At 54.9% G+C, this 22,862-nt stretch overlaps 3 protein-coding genes and 1 long non-coding RNA gene across 4 annotated transcripts in view; 3 read left to right on the top strand and 1 right to left on the bottom strand.

Annotated features, from left to right (window-relative positions):
- The window catches only part of LOC145530002 (uncharacterized), a 1,493,464-nt gene that overhangs the window by 1,448,408 nt on the left and 22,194 nt on the right, over positions 1-22,862 (bottom strand). The window contains exons 4-6 of the long non-coding RNA XR_014071397.1: positions 22,063-22,174; positions 14,427-14,538; positions 6,792-6,903 (exon numbers count right to left, since the gene is read on the bottom strand). This is a non-coding gene — a long non-coding RNA (uncharacterized LOC145530002). The remainder of the gene's footprint in view (positions 1-6,791; positions 6,904-14,426; positions 14,539-22,062; positions 22,175-22,862) is intronic.
- On the top strand, positions 630-5,248 carry LOC145530080 (uncharacterized). Its single transcript, XM_081550892.1, has 3 exons — positions 630-661; positions 3,542-3,852; positions 4,103-5,248. The coding sequence occupies exons 1-3, from the start codon at positions 630-632 to the stop codon at positions 4,732-4,734; spliced, it is 975 nt and encodes a 324-aa protein (XP_081407018.1). The 3' UTR covers positions 4,735-5,248.
- Positions 10,606-12,400, top strand: LOC145529992 (uncharacterized). The gene is made up of 3 exons (XM_081550770.1): positions 10,606-10,775; positions 11,175-11,487; positions 11,738-12,400. Exons 1-3 carry the CDS (start codon positions 10,641-10,643, stop codon positions 12,364-12,366), a joined length of 1,077 nt encoding a protein of 358 aa, XP_081406896.1. The 5' UTR covers positions 10,606-10,640; the 3' UTR covers positions 12,367-12,400.
- On the top strand, positions 18,242-20,569 carry LOC145529955 (uncharacterized). Its single transcript, XM_081550729.1, has 3 exons — positions 18,242-18,411; positions 18,811-19,123; positions 19,374-20,569. Exons 1-3 carry the CDS (start codon positions 18,277-18,279, stop codon positions 20,003-20,005), a joined length of 1,080 nt encoding a protein of 359 aa, XP_081406855.1. The 5' UTR covers positions 18,242-18,276; the 3' UTR covers positions 20,006-20,569.

Genomic DNA, 22,862 nt, shown 5'->3' with positions numbered 1-22,862 from the left:
TCCTGAGAGACTAACTCCTTTCAGCTGAGCACAGACCTGGCTCCTCACTGGGATGCCTGTGGCCTGGGGCTCCCAGAGGGGAGAGCAGCACTCGCCCCACCGTGTGGTCACTGCTGGAAGTGCAGGCTGCTCCTCACTCCCCCTTGACAGTGTCCCTGAGGGCAGAACAGTGGGAATCTACTCAAGGTGGAAACGCAAACTCCGATGCAACCAAACTTCCCACAAGGTCTCCAAAACCACTCAGGAACAGGGAATTGGAAACTGCAGGGCATGACATGAATGGAGATGGAGACTTGACACCTTACACCGAGTTCACTTCCAGTTATCCCTAGACAAAGTTTCCATGAAAACTTGTCACAAATCTAGAAGAACAATGAGCAGAAACCGGACACGTGCTTTCAGTCTTCACACACAAAACAAAAAGGCAGCCCACAAAACAACCCAGAGAATACAGTGGACTTTGCAAAATCAAAGATATCTACTGTGGGAAAGACCTCATTACAAAAGCAAAAGACAGGTCATACATCGCGAGACGAATGAGTGGAAACACAAAGCTTCTCAAGGATGTGTCTCCAAACAGACAAAGAACACCAACACGACAAGCCTGTGAAAACTAGGGAAAGGTCTGAATGGACAGCAGCCTGAGGAAGACACACACAGAGTATCCCGGATGATGTCCAGCACTGAGGGCCTGAAGAAACAACAGCCTAGTTGCACTCCCTGGATGAGGCCTCTGTTTCCCGGTGGCTCTGAGAGATGGACAGGGAGGAAGGGGAAGAGAAATCACTTGCATTTCTAATACTCACAGCAAAGTCTTCCAATGAGAAGGGAATTATCACCCCCACTGACAATGCCATTCACCTAAGTGATACCCACGAGTCCATCTAACCCAGAAGGGAAGGAAGGACCTGTTCTCACAAAACGGCGAGAGATGGAAGAAGGAAGATCAAGCCCACACCAACCACTGGAAAGAGAAGCTGTGCTCAGGGCTTGAAAGAATTCCTATTGGGAAAATGATGTCACAGCCCCACAAGGCAATCCACAGCTTCGATGCTATTCCTCCCAAAAGGCCAATGCATTTTCGCACCGAACAAAGAATTGCAAAAGGGGTACGGAAACAGAAGAGAACCTAAATTGTCAATACAATCCGACAAATTGTCAATACAAGCCCTGATACGGACATCCAAGGTTGTGTGAAAGGAAATTAGACGACCAAACTAGGATCCTCAGGAGAGTATCGGAGAAGGCGATGGCGACCCACTCCAGTACTCTTGCCTGGAAAACGCCCTGGACGGAGGAGCCTGGTAGGCTGCAGGCCATGGGGTCGCGCAGAGTCAGACACGACTGAAGTGACTTAGGCGCAGCGGCAGCAGCAGGACAGTATGCTATTGGGAATACAACAACACACACAGATCCAGATCGATGGAATAAAGTTGAGGGTCCAGAAACAAACCCCGGCATCCATGGTCAACTCATCTCTGACACAAAAGGGGAGAATATCCAAATGGGAACAAGAAAGCCTCTTCAATAAATGTCCATGGGAAAACCAGACAGCTACATCTGAAGAACGCTATTGGTTTTGATCTCACACCACCTCAATATCGGGGAAAAACCTCACCCTAAAGACTGATGTCATGAGATAGCTAGAAAGAAGCGTAGGTCAAAGGCTCCTTAACATCAGAGTCTCCTTGCCATTTGCTGGGCGGAGGTAGAAATGGGTCTCTTCAAGTAAGGGAAAGAGGAAAACGAAGTACGCCAATGGGTTTCCATCCAATGGAACCTCTTCACAACAGAGAAGCTAAGCATTCAGAAATGCAAAAGATAGGAAACGGAACATGAGAGACTCCTTGCAAGTGGTGTATCTGAGAAGGGGTTCATATGGAAAGAGACGAAGAATGCACAGCACTCAGATTCCAAGAAACACCACCACCACCCTTGACCCTTCCCCCATGACCAACTCCGACCTAAAGCCTTTCTCTCCCTCTAACCTATCCCTAAAACATAACCCTCATCTAATCATATACATGTGCATTCCTAGCATCCATCCATCCACACACGAGAGAGAAAGAGGAAGACACAGACTGAATCGAGAAGGGAAAAGAGAGGGACACAGACAGAGAGAGACACGGAACCAAAGAGAGGAAAGGAGTCGATGGTCCAGACTTTTCATCAATCTGTCTCGAAGGTAGAAGCAATGACAGCGCCCATCCACCCCAGAAGGGGGAAAAGGACGGAAGGTTTGGAGAGGAAAAGACAAGAACGCAGGGAGCCATTAGAAGCTCAGCCACCCGCAGAAGCCGAGCTGGGACACTTGAACAGAATCTCAATGGAAACAGAGGACCAGAAAGTTGGCTACTCTTTTCTATAAGAGAGGGAGACCTTCGAGTCTTCCTTTCGGTCCTCCAACTTGGATGCGGGGTCTCAAAACACTCAGGAGGGGGAGTGCCTTTTCCTGGGTACCACGGCGCATCCAGGCCTCGTTCTGCCCCATTCTGTGCTGTGTCAGCCCTGGATGGAGTCTTTCTTTCTGAAGACTCAGCGCACAAGCTCCACGTGATATCGGCCCCAGGTGGAAAGGCGTGGAGCTGCTCGTAGGCCGACAGACCTAGGAAGCAGATGGGAGAATGACCACCACTCTGCAGATGGAGAGACTGGGGAAACCCTGAGGGGCATACACTTGTCCAGGGCCACACCACTTATGAGAAGAAGGAGCCTGGTCTGAGAGCAGCGGGGTCCTCGGAGCTCAGGCCCTGGCTGCACCCAGGCCTCCCCAGGGCTGTGGGCTGGGCTGTGTGGCTGTCACTGTGCCTGCACATGGCCTAAGGGGGGTGGTCGAGCAGTCAGAAACCCAGAGATTCCCTTGGGAAGTTTTGGGGAAGGGACCTCAGCACGAACCCCAGGAAATGATGTCACCTGCCGGCAACAGAACCCAACAGAACCCGCAACCCGGGTATCCAGGCCTCCAGAGCGGAGAGGAGCCCCCAGCCAGATCACTTGCTGCCAGGATGTTCTGCTGTTTGCCCCTGCACAGAGGCCGGGGCCTCAGGAGAGCTCACAGGCAGTGTGCGTGGGCACCCTGTCAACGTTGGCTCAGGGCACCCCCGAGAGGCCTCTGGCCCTTTGCCCGGAGAAACAGAAAGGTAACACGGGGAGCCCCATGCCGGGCCAGCCCACCTCTCCCATGCCACCCGGAAACACCGGGTCCTTTGCCTGTGTGTGTGGATGCGGGTTTCTCGGGGTGTGTCTCCCTCAAGGAAGCCCAGGCGGATGTGGGGTCAGAAGCCTGCGGGCAAGTTGTGTCCACACCCCAGGGGAGAGCAGGCTGGGTGGGATGGGGAGAGTGCGGGCAGCGCCGGCCGCCCAGGCTGGCCTCACACCCTCAGGTGGGTCTCTTTCCTCCCGGGTGGGGATCTGAGGAGACACACGTCTCTGACCCTTCTGGGAAGAGAAGTTCGAGCAGGCAGAAGCAGCGGCTCCACTGGCCAGGCCCAGCTCGGAAAACTCCCAGCATGGCTGGCTGACGGTCACTGTCGTTGCAGAGCTTCCCACGTGATGAGGCCGAGGACAGGGACACCCCGTCCACCTCCCGGAGGGAGGGGTCGGAGCACCACCCCCCCGCCCCTGAGGCCCAGTGCAGGCTCCAGGTGAGCGTGCCCACGGAGGCATCAGCCCCACCGGGGGCGAAGCGGAGGCGGGGAAGGCCTGCTGCCGAGACACCACACAGGATACACCCGGCGGCCCAGTCTGAGGCTGCCACGGAGCTCAGCACACCCGGCTCCGACCCAGAGTCCCGAGAACCCCAGCCTCTGAGGCAGCAGGAGGACCTGGAGCCCAGCACGCCAGAGCACAGAGGTGAGGACGCTGGGGCTGGTGCACGGGAGTGTGTGGGGAGGGGGTGCTGAGCTACACAGGGACGAGTCCCCGAAAGATGCTGCTGGGCCTGCAGCAAGCGCTGGCCTCACACCCCCACCCCCATCTTGCACACTTCAGTCCCAAAAGACATCCGACCCTGGGTATTCTTTGGGAATCTCTTGGAAGCATTCTGTCCCGGGATACGCACATGCCAAGGCTGGCCTGTGGGCAAACTTTGCTTCTCCCCCAGCTCTAGCACTGGCCTCCAACTGGAACCAGGCTCCACTTCCCAGACCTGTCCCTACAGAGGTGGTGGCTCCAGGTGCAGGACCCAGGGATCCACCGAGGGCAGATGGAGAACCGAGACTTGCCCTCGCAGAGACACCAGGCCAGCTGGGTTCTGGCCAGCACACCGGGCAGATCGGATCTCCGTGCCTGCAGGACCCCCAGCCCCAGGCACTGATGTCCCACCCCCTCAGCCAGAACCTCCACCTCCACGTGCACCTGTACCTGCTCGGGCTTTGGCAGGAGAACCCGAGGCAGAGGAGGAGTCACCGCCTCGGCAGGGAGAGCCTGCCCTGGCTCCCGCGCAACACCCAGACGCCGACGATGACTCACCCACCCCTGCAGGAAGAACGAGCCCCCGCTCTGGACAGAGACCCAGAGCCCTTGCCGGAAACACCACGTCCAGGGGAGCGGTCGGCTCTGCCGCCTCCATCCCTGTCGGCTCACCGCGGACGCTGTCAACTCGGTCTGCCCCCAGGGGACATGGAGTTCCTTTCCCCTGAACTGCTTTGCATTTGGTTTGTTTCCACCTTTCTGGTGATGTTTTATTTTTTGTATGGTTTCCTGTATTTTTGTTGGTTAAGTTGGGATCAGTAAACTTTTTCATCATTGTTGCAATTTGGGAACACTGTTGTGTAACTGGTGATACTGTGTTACCATCACCACTTTGTGGTTTCAGACCCGTTTGATCTTTATGCCCCACCCCCCAACAAAGCCTGGATTCAAGGCAAGCACGCCCTGTTCATCCCTCCCCCCGATCCTGAACACAATTTCATCTTTTCTTTCTGCATTCCTTCCTATATTCTTGGTGTCCCCAATCAATGACTCTCAGTGAAATGACTGAAGGAGTTTCTTTCGGACTCTCCACCTACTGTAAGACTCCATTGGAGAGTTCTCATTTTTATGTCATTTGAACTAGCCTTTGATAGCTGACAGGACGGTGTACGTCCTTTCAAGATATCATGTGCCAAACGAAGCCCTTTTGGCAAATGCCATCATTATCTCCAGGCAGGCATTGCTGTTTGAAGGGTGACATCTCAGCCAGAAGGCAGAGGCTGAGCTCCTCTTGTTGCACCAGCTCCCAAAAGAAGCCAAGAAAGGGAGCTGGAACAACAAACCACCCCAACGCCCAGGAAAGCGTTCTTCACGACAGAAGGCTAGAAAATGACCCAACAACCTTGTGGCCCAGAACCCCTCTAGAAAAATCACTGTTCCATAAAAAAGAGAAACACGTGGGAAGTTCCAAGGAGAGGCAATGCCCATGGCCAGTGTACTTTAGAGACGGCCTGACCACTCCGGGGAAGACACGCACCGACGGAACCCCTTGGGAAACAGCAGTGAGAGTCCTCACCGTCGTAAGGGTTTCCTCTGGGGACAACCTGCCCTGGGCACCACATGAGGGAGCAGACCGGCTTCTCTTCCTCTGCCCCCACACCATTCACTCATGAAGGCAGCTCAGGTGTTCTCATGCCCTGCCTGCCTGCCTGCCTGCCTGGCTCATCCGTGAGCTGTGACCACCTCCAGGGCAGGACTCCACCTTCTCCTCTCTGTGTACCGTGAATCTGCACACAGTGGGCTTTCAGAACCTTAGGAGACTTGAGCCATTCCCACCCGAGCCAGAACCCTCCCCAGGAAGGAAAACGGCTGTGGAGTCATTTTGGCCCCAGCACTGGTTCCGAAAGCCTGGCGGCTCCTACAGCCTCTACGGTGTGAAGAGGGAGGTCCCTTTTGACAGAGCTTTCCGGCTGTCAGATCTAAGCTGTTGTTTCACTGTCAGCTGTGTCTCTTCCGTTGCAGCCAGGTGGGCCACGCTGCTCCAAAGGGGCTCACAAGCTGAGTGGCAAGGGAGGTATTGAGAGGACAGGGATGGCTACAACGTGCTGCAAACTGAGTGAGGGTCCCCACAATCCTCAGCAAAGGTCTGTGGTGTGCAAGTGGGGAGTAGAGGGCCCCCAAGTTCCAAAGGAAGGGAGGTACTCGGGAGCTAAAGCCCTTGGCTGCTGTGGTAGCAGCTGCAGATGGCAGCTCGTCCACAGTGCACTTCGAATGAGGTCATATGAGCGGGACTCTGGAAATGGCTCCGAAATCAAGAGAAAGGGGTCAGGGTATGTGGGAATCCGGCGGGGGTGGGGGGTGGATGAAGGAAGGTGTCCTTCCTCTCTCCAGTGCAATTTGGTTTGGTGAGTCTCAAAGCTACCAGATGGCACTTCCCAAGTCAGGCCCCCGCAGGAATCAGGGTGGGCTGCGTGCCTCGGCCCCTGCCACAGGGACAAGCCACACCAGTGGCCTCCCTGAGCTCCAATGGCCGGATCTGGGGGTTCTGTCTGGGTGCACACCTCCTTGCTCTGGCCAAGTTCCCCCCTTCTCTGAGCACCAGCTTCATCCTCTCGAATGAGGACATCGATTGCTACCTTGGCACATTACTCTCTTCATCCTGTGAAGACTCATTAGGCTTATCCTACAATTACTAGCTGGCCCGAAGAGATATCTCCTGAATCCAGATTAAGCTGGAGTCTCCCAGGCTCATCTGGCATGTCTTCCCTGAAGTCTGCCAAAACCCACACCCTTGCATTTCCAGGGACTCCCCTTAGCCAGCTGGGCAGAAAACCCAGCATGGTTCAAACAAGCTGACAGACAAGCGGGAGAGGACTCACGGGCAGACGGCCTCCCTCAGGTCTCGGGTGGAGCTCTGGGACCACAGCAGCAGCTGGCCATCTCAGCCCCTGGGCTCAGCAGCGCCCTCATTCTCAGGCCGGCGGCTCTGCCCTGAGGGGAGCAGGAAGGTCACCAACTGCCGCAGGCGGACCTCAAGCCCCTCCCACTGCTGGAGCCTGACCTCCCCCGGCCCCACCCCTTCCCCTACCCCAGCAGGACGAGAGCTCGTCTTCCCCTGGCTTCCAACGTGAGGCCCGGCCCTGGGCCCCGATTGGGCACTGCCCCAGTCCGGAGCCAATCACAGTGGCCAGGGAGGTGGAACGCACCGATTGGCCAGGGCCAGGTCATGTGACCATACTCCCCAGGAAACTCAAATATTACCAAGATTCCCTAACAAACCAATGAACAAAATTATCCAGTAAAGGCAAACCGTACATTTTCATGAGGCCAATGTCACAGAAAAAAAAAAAAATCCTTCACAATGAACTGCTCAAGGAAGCTACTAAATAAGCTTTCAGAAAAGTTAAGACTTTTTTTTTTTTTTTTTAATAGGGTGACGGAGAGCTATACCTTTCCCATCTATGTGAATTTAGGTTTAAACTAGATTTCCCTCGGCTATTATATAAGACAAAAAACCCCACATCACCCCCTTTCACTCCCCCCACCCCCAAAGAGTGTTTTAGTCTATTGAATTTTTGTGTCCTCAGTTGTGTCTGATTCACGGCAACTCACGAACTCTACACAGCCAGGCTCTTCCGTCCATGGAATTCAGGGCAATTTTTTCTGTCACAGCAAATGCCCACCCTGGGTGATCCAAAGGCAAGGGCTCAGAGGCTCCTGAGAGACTAACTCCTTTCAGCTGAGCACAGACCTGGCTCCTCACTGGGATGCCTGTGGCCTGGGGCTCCCAGAGGGGAGAGCAGCACTCGCTCCACCGTGTGGTCACTGCTGGAAGTGCAGGCTGCTCCTCACTCCCCCTTGACAGTGTCCCTGAGGGCAGAACAGTGGGAATCTACTCAAGGTGGAAACGCAAACTCCGATGCAACCAAACTTCCCACAAGGTCTCCAAAACCACTCAGGAACAGGGAATTGGAAACTGCAGGGCATGACATGAATGGAGATGGAGACTTGACACCTTACACCGAGTTCACTTCCAGTTATCCCTAGACAAAGTTTCCATGAAAACTTGTCACAAATCTAGAAGAACAATGAGCAGAAACCGGACACGTGCTTTGAGTCTTCACACACAAAACAAAAAGGCAGCCCACAAAACAACCCAGAGAATACAGTGGACTTTGCAAAATCAAAGATATCTACTGTGGGAAAGACCTCATTACAAAAGCAAAAGACAGGTCATACATCGCGAGACGAATGAGTGGAAACACAAAGCTTCTCAAGGATGTGTCTCCAAACAGACAAAGAACACCAACACGACAAGCCTGTGAAAACTAGGGAAAGGTCTGAAGGGACAGCAGACTGAGGAAGACACACACAGAGTATCCCGGATGATGTCCAGCACTGAGGGCCTGAAGAAACAACAGTCTAGTTGCACTCCCTCAGGCCTGTGTGACCCTGGATGAGGCCTCTGTTTCCCGGTGGCTCTGAGAGATGGACAGGGAGGAAGGGGAAGAGAAATCACTTGCATTTCTAATACTCACAGCAAAGTCTTCCAATGAGAAGGGAATTATCACCCCCACTGACAATGCCATTCACTGAAGTGATACCCACGAGTCCATCTAACCCAGAAGGGAAGGAAGGACCTGTTCTCACAAAACGGCGAGAGATGGAAGAAGGAAGATCAAGCCCACACCAACCACTGGAAAGAGAAGCTGTGCTCAGGGCTTGAAAGAATTCCTATTGGGAAAATGATGTCACAGCCCCACAAGGCAATCCACAGCTTCGATGCTATTCCTCCCAAAATGCCAATGCATTTTCGCACCGAACAAAGAATTGCAAAAGGGGTACGGAAACAGAAAAGAGCCTAAATTGTCAATACAATCCGACGAAAAAGCCCCGATACGGACATCCAAGGTTGTGTGAAAGGAAATTAGACGACCAAACTAGGATCCTCAGGAGAGTATCGGAGAAGGCGATGGCGACCCACTCCAGTACTCTTGCCTGGAAAACGCCCTGGACGGAGGAGCCTGGTAGGCTGCAGGCCATGGGGTCGCGCAGAGTCAGACACGACTGAAGTGACTTAGGCGCAGCGGCAGCAGCAGGACAGTATGCTATTGGGAATACAACAACACACACAGATCCAGATCGATGGAATAAAGTTGAGGGTCCAGAAACAAACCCCGGCATCCATGGTCAACTCATCTCTGACACAAAAGGGGAGAATATCCAAATGGGAACAAGAAAGCCTCTTCAATAAATGTCCATGGGAAAACCAGACAGCTACATCTGAAGAACGCTATTGGTTTTGATCTCACACCACCTCAATATCGGGGAAAAACCTCACCCTAAAGACTGATGTCATGAGATAGCTAGAAAGAAGCGTAGGTCAAAGGCTCCTTAACATCAGAGTCTCCTTGCCATTTGCTGGGCGGAGGTAGAAATGGGTCTCTTCAAGTAAGGGAAAGAGGAAAACGAAGTACGCCAATGGGTTTCCATCCAATGGAACCTCTTCACAACAGAGAAGCTAAGCATTCAGAAATGCAAAAGATAGGAAACGGAACATGAGAGACTCCTTGCAAGTGGTGTATCTGAGAAGGGGTTCATATGGAAAGAGACGAAGAATGCACAGCACTCAGATTCCAAGAAACACCACCACCACCCTTGACCCTTCCCCCATGACCAACTCCGACCTAAAGCCTTTCTCTCCCTCTAACCTATCCCTAAAACATAACCCTCATCTAATCATATGCATGTGCATTCCTAGCATCCATCCATCCACACACGAGAGAGAAAGAGGAAGACACAGACTGAATCGAGAAGGGAAAAGAGAGGGACACAGACAGAGAGAGACACGGAACCAAAGAGAGGAAAGGAGTCGACGGTCCAGACTTTTCATCAATCTGTCTCGAAGGTAGAAGCAATGACAGCGCCCATCCACCCCAGAAGGGGGAAAAGGACGGAAGGTTTGGAGAGGAAAAGACAAGAACGCAGGGAGCCATTAGAAGCTCAGCCACCCGCAGAAGCCGAGCTGGGACACTTGAACAGAATCTCAATGGAAACAGAGGACCAGAAAGTTGGCTACTCTTTTCTATAAGAGAGGGAGACCTTCGAGTCTTCCTTTCGGTCCTCCAACTTGGATGCGGGGTCTCAAAACACTCAGGAGGGGGAGTGCCTTTTCCTGGGTACCACGGCGCATCCAGGCCTCGTTCTGCCCCATTCTGTGCTGTGTCAGCCCTGGATGGAGTCTTTCTTTCTGAAGTCTCAGCGCACAAGCTCCACGTCATATCGGCCCCAGGTAGAAAGGCATGGAGCTGCTCGTAGGCCGACAGACCTAGGAAGCAGATGGGAGAATGACCCACACTCTGCAGATGGAGAGACTGGGGAAACCCTGAGGGGCATACGCTTGTCCAGGGCCACACCACTAATGAGAAGAAGGAGCCTGGTCTGAGAGCAGCGGGGTCCTCGGAGCTCAGGCCCTGGCTGCACCCAGGCCTCCCCAGGGCTGTGGGCTGGGCTGTGTGGCTGTCACTGTGCCTGCACATGGCCTAAGGGGGGTGGTCGAGCAGTCAGAAACCCAGAGATTCCCTTGGGAAGTTTTGGGGAAGGGACCTCAGCACGAACCCCAGGAAATGATGTCACCTGCCGGCAACAGAACCCAACAGAACCCGCAACCCGGGTATCCAGGCCTCCAGAGCGGAGAGGAGCCCCCAGCCAGATCACTTGCTGCCAGGATGTTCTGCTGTTTGCCCCTGCACAGAGGCCGGGGCCTCAGGAGAGCTCACAGGCAGTGTGCGTGGGCACCCTGTCAACGTTGGCTCAGGGCACCCCCGAGAGGCCTCTGGCCCTTTGCCCGGAGAAACAGAAAGGTAACACGGGGAGCCCCAGGCCGGGCCAGGCCACCTCTCCCATGCCACCCGGAAACACCGGGTCCTTTGCCTGTGTGTGTGGATGCGGTTTTCTCGGGGTGTGTCTCCCTCAAGGAAGCCCAGGCGGATGTGGGGTCAGAAGCCTGCGGGCAAGTTGTGTCCACACCCCAGGGGAGAGGAGGCTGGGTGGGATGGGGAGAGTGCGGGCAGCGCCGGCCGCCCAGGCTGGCCTCACACCCTCAGGTGGGTCTCTTTCCTCCCGGGTGGGGATCTGAGCAGACACACGTCTCTGACCCTTCTGGGAAGAGAAGTTCGAGCAGGCAGAAGCAGCGGCTCCACTGGCCAGGCCCAGCTCGGAAAACTCCCAGCATGGCTGGCTGACGGTCACTGTCGTTGCAGAGCTTCCCACGTGATGAGGCCGAGGACGGGGACACCCCGTCCACCTCCCGGAGGGAGGGGTCGGAGCACCACCCCCCCGCCCCTGAGGCCCAGTGCAGGCTCCAGGTGAGCGTGCCCACGGAAGCATCAGCCCCACCGGTGGCGAAGCGGAGGCGGGGAAGGCCTGCTGCCGAGACACCACACAGGATACACCCGGCGGCCCAGTCTGAGGCTGCCACGGAGCTCAGCACACCCGGCTCCGACCCAGAGTCCCGAGAACCCCAGCCTCTGAGGCAGCAGGAGGACCTGGAGCCCAGCACGCCAGAGCACAGAGGTGAGGACGCTGGGGCTGGTGCACGGGAGTGTGTGAGGAGGGCGTGCTGAGCTACACAGGGACGAGTCCCCGAAAGATGCTGCTGGGCCTGCAGCAAGCGCTGGCCTCACACCCCCACCCCCATCTTGCACACTTCAGTCCCAAAAGACATCCGACCCTGGGTATTCTTTGGGAATCTCTTGGAAGCTTTCTGTCCCGGGATACGCACATGCCAAGGCTGGCCTGTGGGCAAACTTTGCTTCTCCCCCAGCTCTAGCACTGGCCTCCAACTGGAACCAGGCTCCACTTCCCAGACCTGTCCCTACAGAGGTGGTGGCTCCAGGTGCAGGACCCAGGGATCCACCGAGGGCAGATGGAGAACCGAGACTTGCCCTCGCAGAGACACCAGGCCAGCTGGGTTCTGGCCAGCACACCGGGCAGATCGGATCTCCGTGCCTGCAGGACCCCCAGCCCCAGGCACTGATGTCCCACCCCCTCAGCCAGAACCTCCACCTCCACGTGCACCTGTACCTGCTCGGGCTTTGGCAGGAGAACCCGAGGCAGAGGAGGAGTCACCGCCTCGGCAGGGAGAGCCTGCCCTGGCTCCCGCGCAACACCCAGACGCCGACGATGACTCACCCACCCCTGCAGGAAGAACGAGCCCCCGCTCTGGACAGAGACCCAGAGCCCTTGCCGGAAACACCACGTCCAGGGGAGCGGTCGGCTCTGCCGCCTCCATCCCTGTCGGCTCACCGTGGACGCTGTCAACTCGGTCTGCCCCCAGGGGACATGGAGTTCCTTTCCCCTGAACTGCTTTGCATTTGGTTTGTTTCCACCTTTCTGGTGATGTTTTATTTTTTGTATGGTTTCCTGTATTTTTGTTGGTTAAGTTGGGATTAGTAAACTTTTTCATCATTGTTGCAATTTGGGAACACTGTTGTGTAACTGGTGATACTGTGTTACCATCACCACTTTGTGGTTTCAGACCCGTTTGATCTTTATGCCCCACCCCCCAACAAAGCCTGGATTCAAGGCAAGCACGCCCTGTTCATCCCTCCCCCCGATCCTGAACACAATTTCATCTTTTCTTTCTGCATTCCTTCCTATATTCTTGGTGTCCCCAATCAATGACTCTCAGTGAAATGACTGAAGGAGTTTCTTTCGGACTCTCCACCTACTGTAAGACTCCATTGGAGAGTTCTCGTTTTTATGTCATTTGAACTAGCCTTTGATAGCTGACAGGACGGTGTACGTCCTTTCAAGATATCATGTGCCAAACGAAGCCCTTTTGGCAAATGCCATCATTATCTCCAGGCAGGCATTGTTGTTTGAAGGGTGACATCTCAGCCAGAAGGCAGAGGCTGAGCTCCTCTTGTTGCACCAGCTCCCAAAAGAAGCCAAGAAAGGGAGCTGGAACAACAAACCACCCCAACGCCCAGGAAAGCGTTCTTCACGACAGAAGGCTAGAAGATGACCCAACAACCTTGTGGCCCAGAACCCCTCTAGAAAAATCACTGTTCCATAAAAAAGAGAAACACGTGGGAAGTTCCAAGGAGAGGCAATGCCCATGGCCAGTGTACTTTAGAGACGGCCTGACCGCTCCGGGGAAGACACGCACCGACGGAACCCCTTGGGAAACAGCAGTGAGAGTCCTCACCGTCGTAAGGGTTTCCTCTGGGGACAACCTGCCCTGGGCACCACATGAGGGAGCAGACCGGCTTCTCTTCCTCTGCCCCCACACCATTCACTCATGAAGGCAGCTCAGGTGTTCTCATGCCCTGCCTGCCTGCCTGCCTGCCTGGCTCATCCGTGAGCTGTGACCACCTCCAGGGCAGGACTCCACCTTCTCCTCTCTGTGTACCGTGAATCTGCACACAGTGGGCTTTCAGAACCTTAGGAGACTTGAGCCATTCCCACTCGAGCCAGAACCCTCCCCAGGAAGGAAAACGGCTGTGGAGTCATTTTGGCCCCAGCACTGGTTCCGAAAGCCTGGCGGCTCCTACAGCCTCTACGGTGTGAAGAGGGAGGTCCCTTTTGACAGAGCTTTCCGGCTGTCAGATCTAAGCTGTTGTTTCACTGTCAGCTGTGTCTCTTCCGTTGCAGCCAGGTGGGCCACGCTGCTCCAAAGGGGCTCACAAGCTGAGTGGCAAGGGAGGTATTGAGAGGACAGGGATGGCTACAACGTGCTGCAAACTGAGTGAGGGTCCCCACAATCCTCAGCAAAGGTCTGTGGTGTGCAAGTGGGGAGTAGAGGGCCCCCAAGTTCCAAAGGAAGGGAGGTACTCGGGAGCTAAAGCCCTTGGCTGCTGTGGTAGCAGCTGCAGATGGCAGCTCGTCCACAGTGCACTTCGAATGAGGTCATATGAGCGGGACTCTGGAAATGGCTCCGAAATCAAGAGAAAGGGGTCAGGGTATGTGGGAATCCGGCGGGGGTGGGGGGTGGATGAAGGAAGGTGTCCTTCCTCTCTCCAGTGCAATTTGGTTTGGTGAGTCTCAAAGCTACCAGATGGCACTTCCCAAGTCAGGCCCCCGCAGGAATCAGGGTGGGCTGCGTGCCTCGGCCCCTGCCACAGGGACAAGCCACACCAGTGGCCTCCCTGAGCTCCAATGGCCGGATCTGGGGGTTCTGTCTGGGTGCACACCTCCTTGCTCTGGCCAAGTTCCCCCCTTCTCTGAGCACCAGCTTCATCCTCTCGAATGAGGACATCGATTGCTACCTTGGCACGTTACTCTCTTCATCCTGTGAAGACTCATTAGGCTTATCCTACAATTACTAGCTGGCCCGAAGAGATATCTCCTGAATCCAGATTAAGCTGGAGTCTCCCAGGCTCATCTGGCATGTCTTCCCTGAAGTCTGCCAAAACCCACACCCTTGCATTTCCAGGGACTCCCCTTAGCCAGCTGGGCAGAAAACCCAGCATGGTTCAAACAAGCTGACAGACAAGCGGGAGAGGACTCACGGGCAGACGGCCTCCCTCAGGTCTCGGGTGGAGCTCTGGGACCACAGCAGCAGCGGGCCATCTCAGCCCCTGGGCTCAGCAGCGCCCTCATTCTCAGGCCGGCGGCTCTGCCCTGAGGGGAGCAGGAAGGTCACCAACTGCCGCAGGCGGACCTCAAGCCCCTCCCACTGCTGGAGCCTGACCTCCCCCGGCCCCAATCCTTCCCCTACCCCAGCAGGACGAGAGCTCGTCTTCCCCTGGCTTCCAACGTGAGGCCCGGCCCTGGGCCCCGATTGGGCACTGCCCCAGTCCGGAGCCAATCACAGTGGCCAGGGAGGTGGAACGCACCGATTGGCCAGGGCCAGGTCATGTGACCATACTCCCCAGGAAACTCAAATATTACCAAGATTCCCTAACAAACCAATGAACAAAATTATCCAGTAAAGGCAAACCGTACTTTTTCATGAGGCCAATGTCACAGAAAAAAAAAAAAATCCTTCACAATGAACTGCTCAAGGAAGCTACTAAATAAGCTTTCAGAAAAGTTAAGACGTTTTTTTTTTTTTTTTTAATAGGGTGACGGAGAGCTATACCTTTCCCATCTATGTGAATTTAGGTTTAAACTAGATTTCCCTCGGCTATTATATAAGACAAAAAACCCCACATCACCCCCTTTCACTCCCCCCACCCCCAAAAAGTGTTTTAGACTATTGAATTTTTGTGTCCTCAGTTGTGTCTGATTCACGGCAACTCACGAACTCTACACAGCCAGGCTCTTCCGTCCATGGAATTGAGGGCAATTTTTTCTGTCACAGCAAATGCCCACCCTGGGTGATCCAAAGGCAAGGGCTCAGAGGCTCCTGAGAGACTAACTCCTTTCAGCTGAGCACAGAGCTGGCTCCTCACTGGGATGCCTGTGGCCTGGGGCTCCCAGAGGGGAGAGCAGCACTCGCCCCACCGTGTGGTCACTGCTGGAAGTGCAGGCTGCTCCTCACTCCCCCTTGACAGTGTCCCTGAGGGCAGAACAGTGTGAATCTACTCAAGGTGGAAACGCAAACTCCGATGCAACCAAACTTCCCACAAGGTCTCCAAAACCACTCAGGAACAGGGAATTGGAAACTGCAGGGCATGACATGAATGGAGATGGAGACTTGACACCTTACACCGAGTTCACTTCCAGTTATCCCTAGACAAAGTTTCCGTGAAAACTTGTCACAAATCTAGAAGAACAATGAGCAGAAACCGGACACGTGCTTTGAGTCTTCACACACAAAACAAAAAGGCAGCCCACAAAACAACCCAGAGAATACAGTGGACTTTGCAAAATCAAAGATATCTACTGTGGGAAAGACCTCATTACAAAAGCAAAAGACAGGTCATACATCGCGAGACGAATGAGTGGAAACACAAAGCTTCTCAAGGATGTGTCTCCAAACAGACAAAGAACACCAACACGACAAGCCTGTGAAAACTAGGGAAAGGTCTGAAGGGACAGCAGACTGAGGAAGACACACACAGAGTATCCCGGATGATGTCCAGCACTGAGGGCCTGAAGAAACAACAGTCTAGTTGCACTCCCTCAGGCCTGTGTGACCCTGGATGAGGCCTCTGTTTCCCGGTGGCTCTGAGAGATGGACAGGGAGGAAGGGGAAGAGAAATCACTTGCATTTCTAATACTCACAGCAAAGTCTTCCAATGAGAAGGGAATTATCACCCCCACTGACAATGCCATTCACTGAAGTGATACCCACGAGTCCATCTAACCCAGAAGGGAAGGAAGGACCTGTTCTCACAAAACGGCGAGAGATGGAAGAAGGAAGATCAAGCCCACACCAACCACTGGAAAGAGAAGCTGTGCTCAGGGCTTGAAAGAATTCCTATTGGGAAAATGATGTCACAGCCCCACAAGGCAATCCACAGCTTCGATGCTATTCCTCCCAAAATGCCAATGCATTTTCGCACCGAACAAAGAATTGCAAAAGGGGTACGGAAACAGAAAAGAGCCTAAATTGTCAATACAATCCGACGAAAAAGCCCCGATACGGACATCCAAGGTTGTGTGAAAGGAAATTAGACGACCAAACTAGGATCCTCAGGAGAGTATCGGAGAAGGCGATGGCGACCCACTCCAGTACTCTTGCCTGGAAAACGCCCTGGACGGAGGAGCCTGGTAGGCTGCAGGCCATGGGGTCGCGCAGAGTCAGACACGACTGAAGTGACTTAGGCGCAGCGGCAGCAGCAGGACAGTATGCTATTGGGAATACAACAACACACACAGATCCAGATCGATGGAATAAAGTTGAGGGTCCAGAAACAAACCCCGGCATCCATGGTCAACTCATCTCTGACACAAAAGGGGAGAATATCCAAATGGGAACAAGAAAGCCTCTTCAACAAATGTCCATGGGAAAACCAGACAGCTACATCTGAAGAACGCTATTGGTTTTGATCTCACACCACCTCAATATCGGGGAAAAACCTCACCCTAAAGACTGATGTCATGAGATAGCTAGAAAGAAGCGTAGGTCAAAGGCTCCTTAACATCAGAGTCTCCTTGCCATTTGCTGGGCGGAGGTAGAAATGGGTCTCTTCAAGTAAGGGAAAGAGGAAAACGAAGTACGCCAATGGGTTTCCATCCAATGGAACCTCTTCACAACAGAGAAGCTAAGCATTCAGAAATGCAAAAGATAGGAAACGGAACATGAGAGACTCCTTGCAAGTGGTGTATCTGAGAAGGGGTTCCTATGGAAAGAGACGAAGAATGCACAGCACTCAGATTCCAAGAAACACCACCACCACCCTTGACCCTTCCCCCATGACCAACTCCGAACTAAAGCCTTTCTCTCCCTCTAACCTATCCCTAAAACATAACCCTCATCTAATCATATACATGTGCATTCCTAGCATCCATCCATCCACACACGAGAGAGAAAGAGGAAGACACAGACTGAATCGAGAAGGGAAAAGAGAGGGACACAGACAGAGAGAGACACGGAACCAAAGAGAGGAAAGGAGTCGATGGTCCAGACTTTTCATCAATCTGTCTCGAAGGTAGAAGCAATGACAGCGCCCATCCACCCCAGAAGGGGGAAAAGGACGGAAGGTTTGGAGAGGAAAAGACAAGAACGCAGGGAGCCATTAGAAGCTCAGCCACCCGCAGAAGCCGAGCTGGGACACTTGAACAGAATCTCAATGGAAACAGAGGACCAGAAAGTTGGCTACTCTTTTCTATAAGAGAGGGAGACCTTCGAGTCTTCCTTTCGGTCCTCCAACTTGGATGCGGGGTCTCAAAACACTCAGGAGGGGGAGTGCCTTTTCCTGGGTACCACGGCGCATCCAGGGCTCGTTCTGCCCCATTCTGTGCTGTGTCAGCCCTGGATGGAGTCTTTCTTTCTGAAGTCTCAGCGCACAAGCTCCACGTGATATCGGCCCCAGGTGGAAAGGCATGGAGCTGCTCGTAGGCCGACAGACCTAGGAAGCAGATGGGAGAATGACCCCCACTCTGCAGATGGAGAGACTGGGGAAACCCTGAGGGGCATACGCTTGTCCAGGGCCACACCACTTATGAGAAGAAGGAGCCTGGTCTGAGAGCAGCGGGGTCCTCGGAGCTCAGGCCCTGGCTGCACCCAGGCCTCCCCAGGGCTGTGGGCTGGGCTGTGTGGCTGTCACTGTGCCTGCACATGGCCTAAGGGGGGTGGTCGAGCAGTCAGAAACCCAGAGATTCCCTTGGGAAGTTTTGGGGAAGGGACCTCAGCACGAATCCTAGGAAATGATGTCACCTGCCGGCAACAGAACCCAACAGAACCCGCATCCCGGGTATCCAGGCCTCCAGAGCGGAGAGGAGCCCCCAGCCAGATCACTTGCTGCCAGGATGTTCTGCTGTTTGCCCCTGCCCAGAGGCCGGGGCCTCAGGAGAGCTCACAGGCAGTGTGCGTGGGCACCCTGTCGACGTTGGCTCAGGGCACCCCCGAGAGGCCTCTGGCCCTTTTCCCGGAGAAACAGAAAGGTAACACGGGGAGCCCCAGGCCCGGCCAGCCCACCTCTCCCATGCCACCCGGAAACACCGGGTCCTTTGCCTGTGTGTGTGGATGCGGGCTTCTCGGGGTGTGTCTCCCTCAAGGAAGCCCAGGCGGATGTGGGGTCAGAAGCCTGCGGGCAAGTTGTGTCCACACCCCAGGGGAGAGCAGGCTGGGTGGGATGGGGAGAGTGCGGGCAGCGCCGGCCGCCCAGGCTGGCCTCACACCCTCAGGTGGGTCTCTTTCCTCCCGGGTGGGGATCTGAGCAGACACACGTCTCTGACCCTTCTGGGAAGAGAAGTTCGAGCAGGCAGAAGCTGCGGCTCCACTGGCCAGGCCCAGCTCGGAAAACTCCCAGCATGGCTGGCTGACGGTCACTGTCGTTGCAGAGCTTCACACGTGATGAGGCCGAGGACGGGGACACCCTGTCCACCTCCCGGAGGGAGGGATCGGAGCACCACCCCCCCGCCCCTGAGGCCCAGTGCAGGCTCCAGGTGAGCGTGCCCACGGAGGCATCAGCCCCACCGGGGGCGAAGCGGAAGCGGGGAAGGCCTGCTGCCGAGACACCACACAGGATACACCCGGCGGCCCAGTCTGAGGCTGCCACGGAGCTCAGCACACCCGGCTCCGACCCAGAGTCCCGAGAACCCCAGCCTCTTAGGCAGCAGGAGGACCTGGAGCCCAGCACGCCAGAGCACAGAGGTGAGGACGCTGGGGCTGGTGCACGGGAGTGTGTGGGGAGGGGGTGCTGAGCTACACAGGGACGAGTCCCCGAAAGATGCTGCTGGGCCTGCAGCAAGCGCTGGCCTCACACCCCCACCCCCATCTTGCACACTTCAGTCCCAAAAGACATCCGACCCTGGGTATTCTTTGGGAATCTCTTGGAAGCTTTCTGTCCCGGGATACGCACATGCCAAGGCTGGCCTGTGGGCAAACTTTGCTTCTCCCCCAGCTCTAGCACTGGCCTCCAACTGGAACCAGGCTCCACTTCCCAGACCTGTCCCTACAGAGGTGGTGGCTCCAGGTGCAGGACCCAGGGATCCACCGAGGGCAGATGGAGAACCGAGACTTGCCCTCGCAGAGACACCAGGCCAGCTGGGTTCTGGCCAGCACACCGGGCAGATCGGATCTCCGTGCCTGCAGGACCCCCAGCCCCAGGCACTGATGTCCCACCCCCTCAGCCAGAACCTCCACCTCCACGTGCACCTGTACCTGCTCGGGCTTTGGCAGGAGAACCCGAGGCAGAGGAGGAGTCACCGCCTCGGCAGGGAGAGCCTGCCCTGGCTCCCGCGCAACACCCAGACGCCGACGATGACTCACCCACCCCTGCAGGAAGAACGAGCCCCCGCTCTGGACAGAGACCCAGAGCCCTTGCCGGAAACACCACGTCCAGGGGAGCGGTCGGCTCTGCCGCCTCCATCCCTGTCGGCTCACCGTGGACGCTGTCAACTCGGTCTGCCCCCAGGGGACATGGAGTTCCTTTCCCCTGAACTGCTTTGCATTTGGTTTGTTTCCACCTTTCTGGTGATGTTTTATTTTTTGTATGGTTTCCTGTATTTTTGTTGGTTAAGTTGGGATCAGTAAACTTTTTCATCATTGTTGCAATTTGGGAACACTGTTGTGTAACTGGTGATACTGTGTTACCATCACCACTTTGTGGTTTCAGACCCGTTTGATCTTTATGCCCCACCCCCCAACAAAGCCTGGATTCAAGGCAAGCACGCCCTGTTCATCCCTCCCCCCGATCCTGAACACAATTTCATCTTTTCTTTCTGCATTCCTTCCTATATTCTTGGTGTCCCCAATCAATGACTCTCAGTGAAATGACTGAAGGAGTTTCTTTCGGACTCTCCACCTACTGTAAGACTCCATTGGAGAGTTCTCATTTTTATGTCATTTGAACTAGCCTTTGATAGCTGACAGGACGGTGTACGTCCTTTCAAGATATCATGTGCCAAACGAAGCCCTTTTGGCAAATGCCATCATTATCTCCAGGCAGGCATTGCTGTTTGAAGGGTGACATCTCAGCCAGAAGGCAGAGGCTGAGCTCCTCTTGTTGCACCAGCTCCCAAAAGAAGCCAAGAAAGGGAGCTGGAACAACAAACCACCCCAACGCCCAGGAAAGCGTTCTTCACGACAGAAGGCTAGAAAATGACCCAACAACCTTGTGGCCCAGAACCCCTCTAGAAAAATCACTGTTCCATAAAAAAGAGAAACACGTGGGAAGTTCCAAGGAGAGGCAATGCCCATGGCCAGTGTACTTTAGAGACGGCCTGACCGCTCCGGGGAAGACACGCACCGACGGAACCCCTTGGGAAACAGCAGTGAGAGTCCTCACCGTCGTAAGGGTTTCCTCTGGGGACAACCTGCCCTGGGCACCACATGAGGGAGCAGACCGGCTTCTCTTCCTCTGCCCCCACACCATTCACTCATGAAGGCAGCTCAGGTGTTCTCATGCCCTGCCTGCCTGCCTGCCTGCCTGGCTCATCCGTGAGCTGTGACCACCTCCAGGGCAGGACTCCACCTTCTCCTCTCTGTGTACCGTGAATCTGCACACAGTGGGCTTTCAGAACCTTAGGAGACTTGAGCCATTCCCACCCGAGCCAGAACCCTCCCCAGGAAGGAAAACGGCTGTGGAGTCATTTTGGCCCCAGCACTGGTTCCGAAAGCCTGGCGGCTCCTACAGCCTCTACGGTGTGAAGAGGGAGGTCCCTTTTGACAGAGCTTTCCGGCTGTCAGATCTAAGCTGTTGTTTCACTGTCAGCTGTGTCTCTTCCGTTGCAGCCAGGTGGGCCACGCTGCTCCAAAGGGGCTCACAAGCTGAGTGGCAAGGGAGGTATTGAGAGGACAGGGATGGCTACAACGTGCTGCAAACTGAGTGAGGGTCCCCACAATCCTCAGCAAAGGTCTGTGGTGTGCAAGTGGGGAGTAGAGGGCCCCCAAGTTCCAAAGGAAGGGAGGTACTCGGGAGCTAAAGCCCTTGGCTGCTGTGGTAGCAGCTGCAGATGGCAGCTCGTCCACAGTGCACTTCGAATGAGGTCATATGAGCGGGACTCTGGAAATGGCTCCGAAATCAAGAGAAAGGGGTCAGGGTATGTGGGAATCCGGCGGGGGTGGGGGGTGGATGAAGGAAGGTGTCCTTCCTCTCTCCAGTGCAATTTGGTTTGGTGAGTCTCAAAGCTACCAGATGGCACTTCCCAAGTCAGGCCCCCGCAGGAATCAGGGTGGGCTGCGTGCCTCGGCCCCTGCCACAGGGACAAGCCACACCAGTGGCCTCCCTGAGCTCAAATGGCCGGATCTGGGGGTTCTGTCTGGGTGCACACCTCCTTGCTCTGGCCAAGTTCCCCCCTTCTCTGAGCACCAGCTTCATCCTCTCGAATGAGGACATCGATTGCTACCTTGGCACGTTACTCTCTTCATCCTGTGAAGACTCATTAGGCTTATCCTACAATTACTAGCTGGCCCGAAGAGATATCTCCTGAATCCAGATTAAGCTGGAGTCTCCCAGGCTCATCTGGCATGTCTTCCCTGAAGTCTGCCAAAACCCACACCCTTGCATTTCCAGGGACTCCCCTTAGCCAGCTGGGCAGAAAACCCAGCATGGTTCAAACAAGCTGACAGACAAGCGGGAGAGGACTCACGGGCAGACGGCCTCCCTCAGGTCTCGGGTGGAGCTCTGGGACCACAGCAGCAGCGGGCCATCTCAGCCCCTGGGCTCAGCAGCGCCCTCATTCTCAGGCCGGCGGCTCTGCCCTGAGGGGAGCAGGAAGGTCACCAACTGCCGCAGGCGGACCTCAAGCCCCTCCCACTGCTGGAGCCTGACCTCCCCTGGCCCCACCCCTTCCCCTACCCCAGCAGGACGAGAGCTCGTCTTCCCCTGGCTTCCAACGTGAGGCCCGGCCCTGGGCCCCGATTGGGCACTGCCCCAGTCCGGAGCCAATCACAGTGGCCAGGGAGGTGGAACGCACCGATTGGCCAGGGCCAGGTCATGTGACCATACTCCCCAGGAAACTCAAATATTACCAAGATTCCCTAACAAACCAATGAACAAAATTTTCCAGTAAAGGCAAACCGTACTTTTTCATGAGGCCAATGTCACAGAAAAAAAAAAAAAATCCTTCACAATGAACTGCTCAAGGAAGCTACTAAATAAGCTTTCAGAAAAGTTAAGACTTTTTTTTTTTTTTTAATAGGGTGACGGAGAGCTATACCTTTCCCATCTATGTGAATTTAGGTTTAAACTAGATTTCCCTCGGCTATTATATAAGACAAAAAACCCCACATCACCCCCTTTCACTCCCCCCACCGCCAAAAAGTGTTTTAGTCTATTGAATTTTTGTGTCCTCAGTTGTGTCTGATTCACGGCAACTCACGAACTCTACACAGCCAGGCTCTTCCGTCCATGGAATTCAGGGCAATTTTTTCTGTCGCAGCAAATGCC

The sequence above is a fragment of the Giraffa tippelskirchi genome, chromosome 12 (genome assembly GCF_054371585.1).
Source record: "Giraffa tippelskirchi isolate mGirTip1 chromosome 12, T2T-mGirTip1v1.2.pri, whole genome shotgun sequence".
NCBI lineage: Eukaryota > Metazoa > Chordata > Mammalia > Artiodactyla > Giraffidae > Giraffa > Giraffa tippelskirchi.
This window is presented reverse-complemented; position numbering and strand designations above follow the sequence as displayed.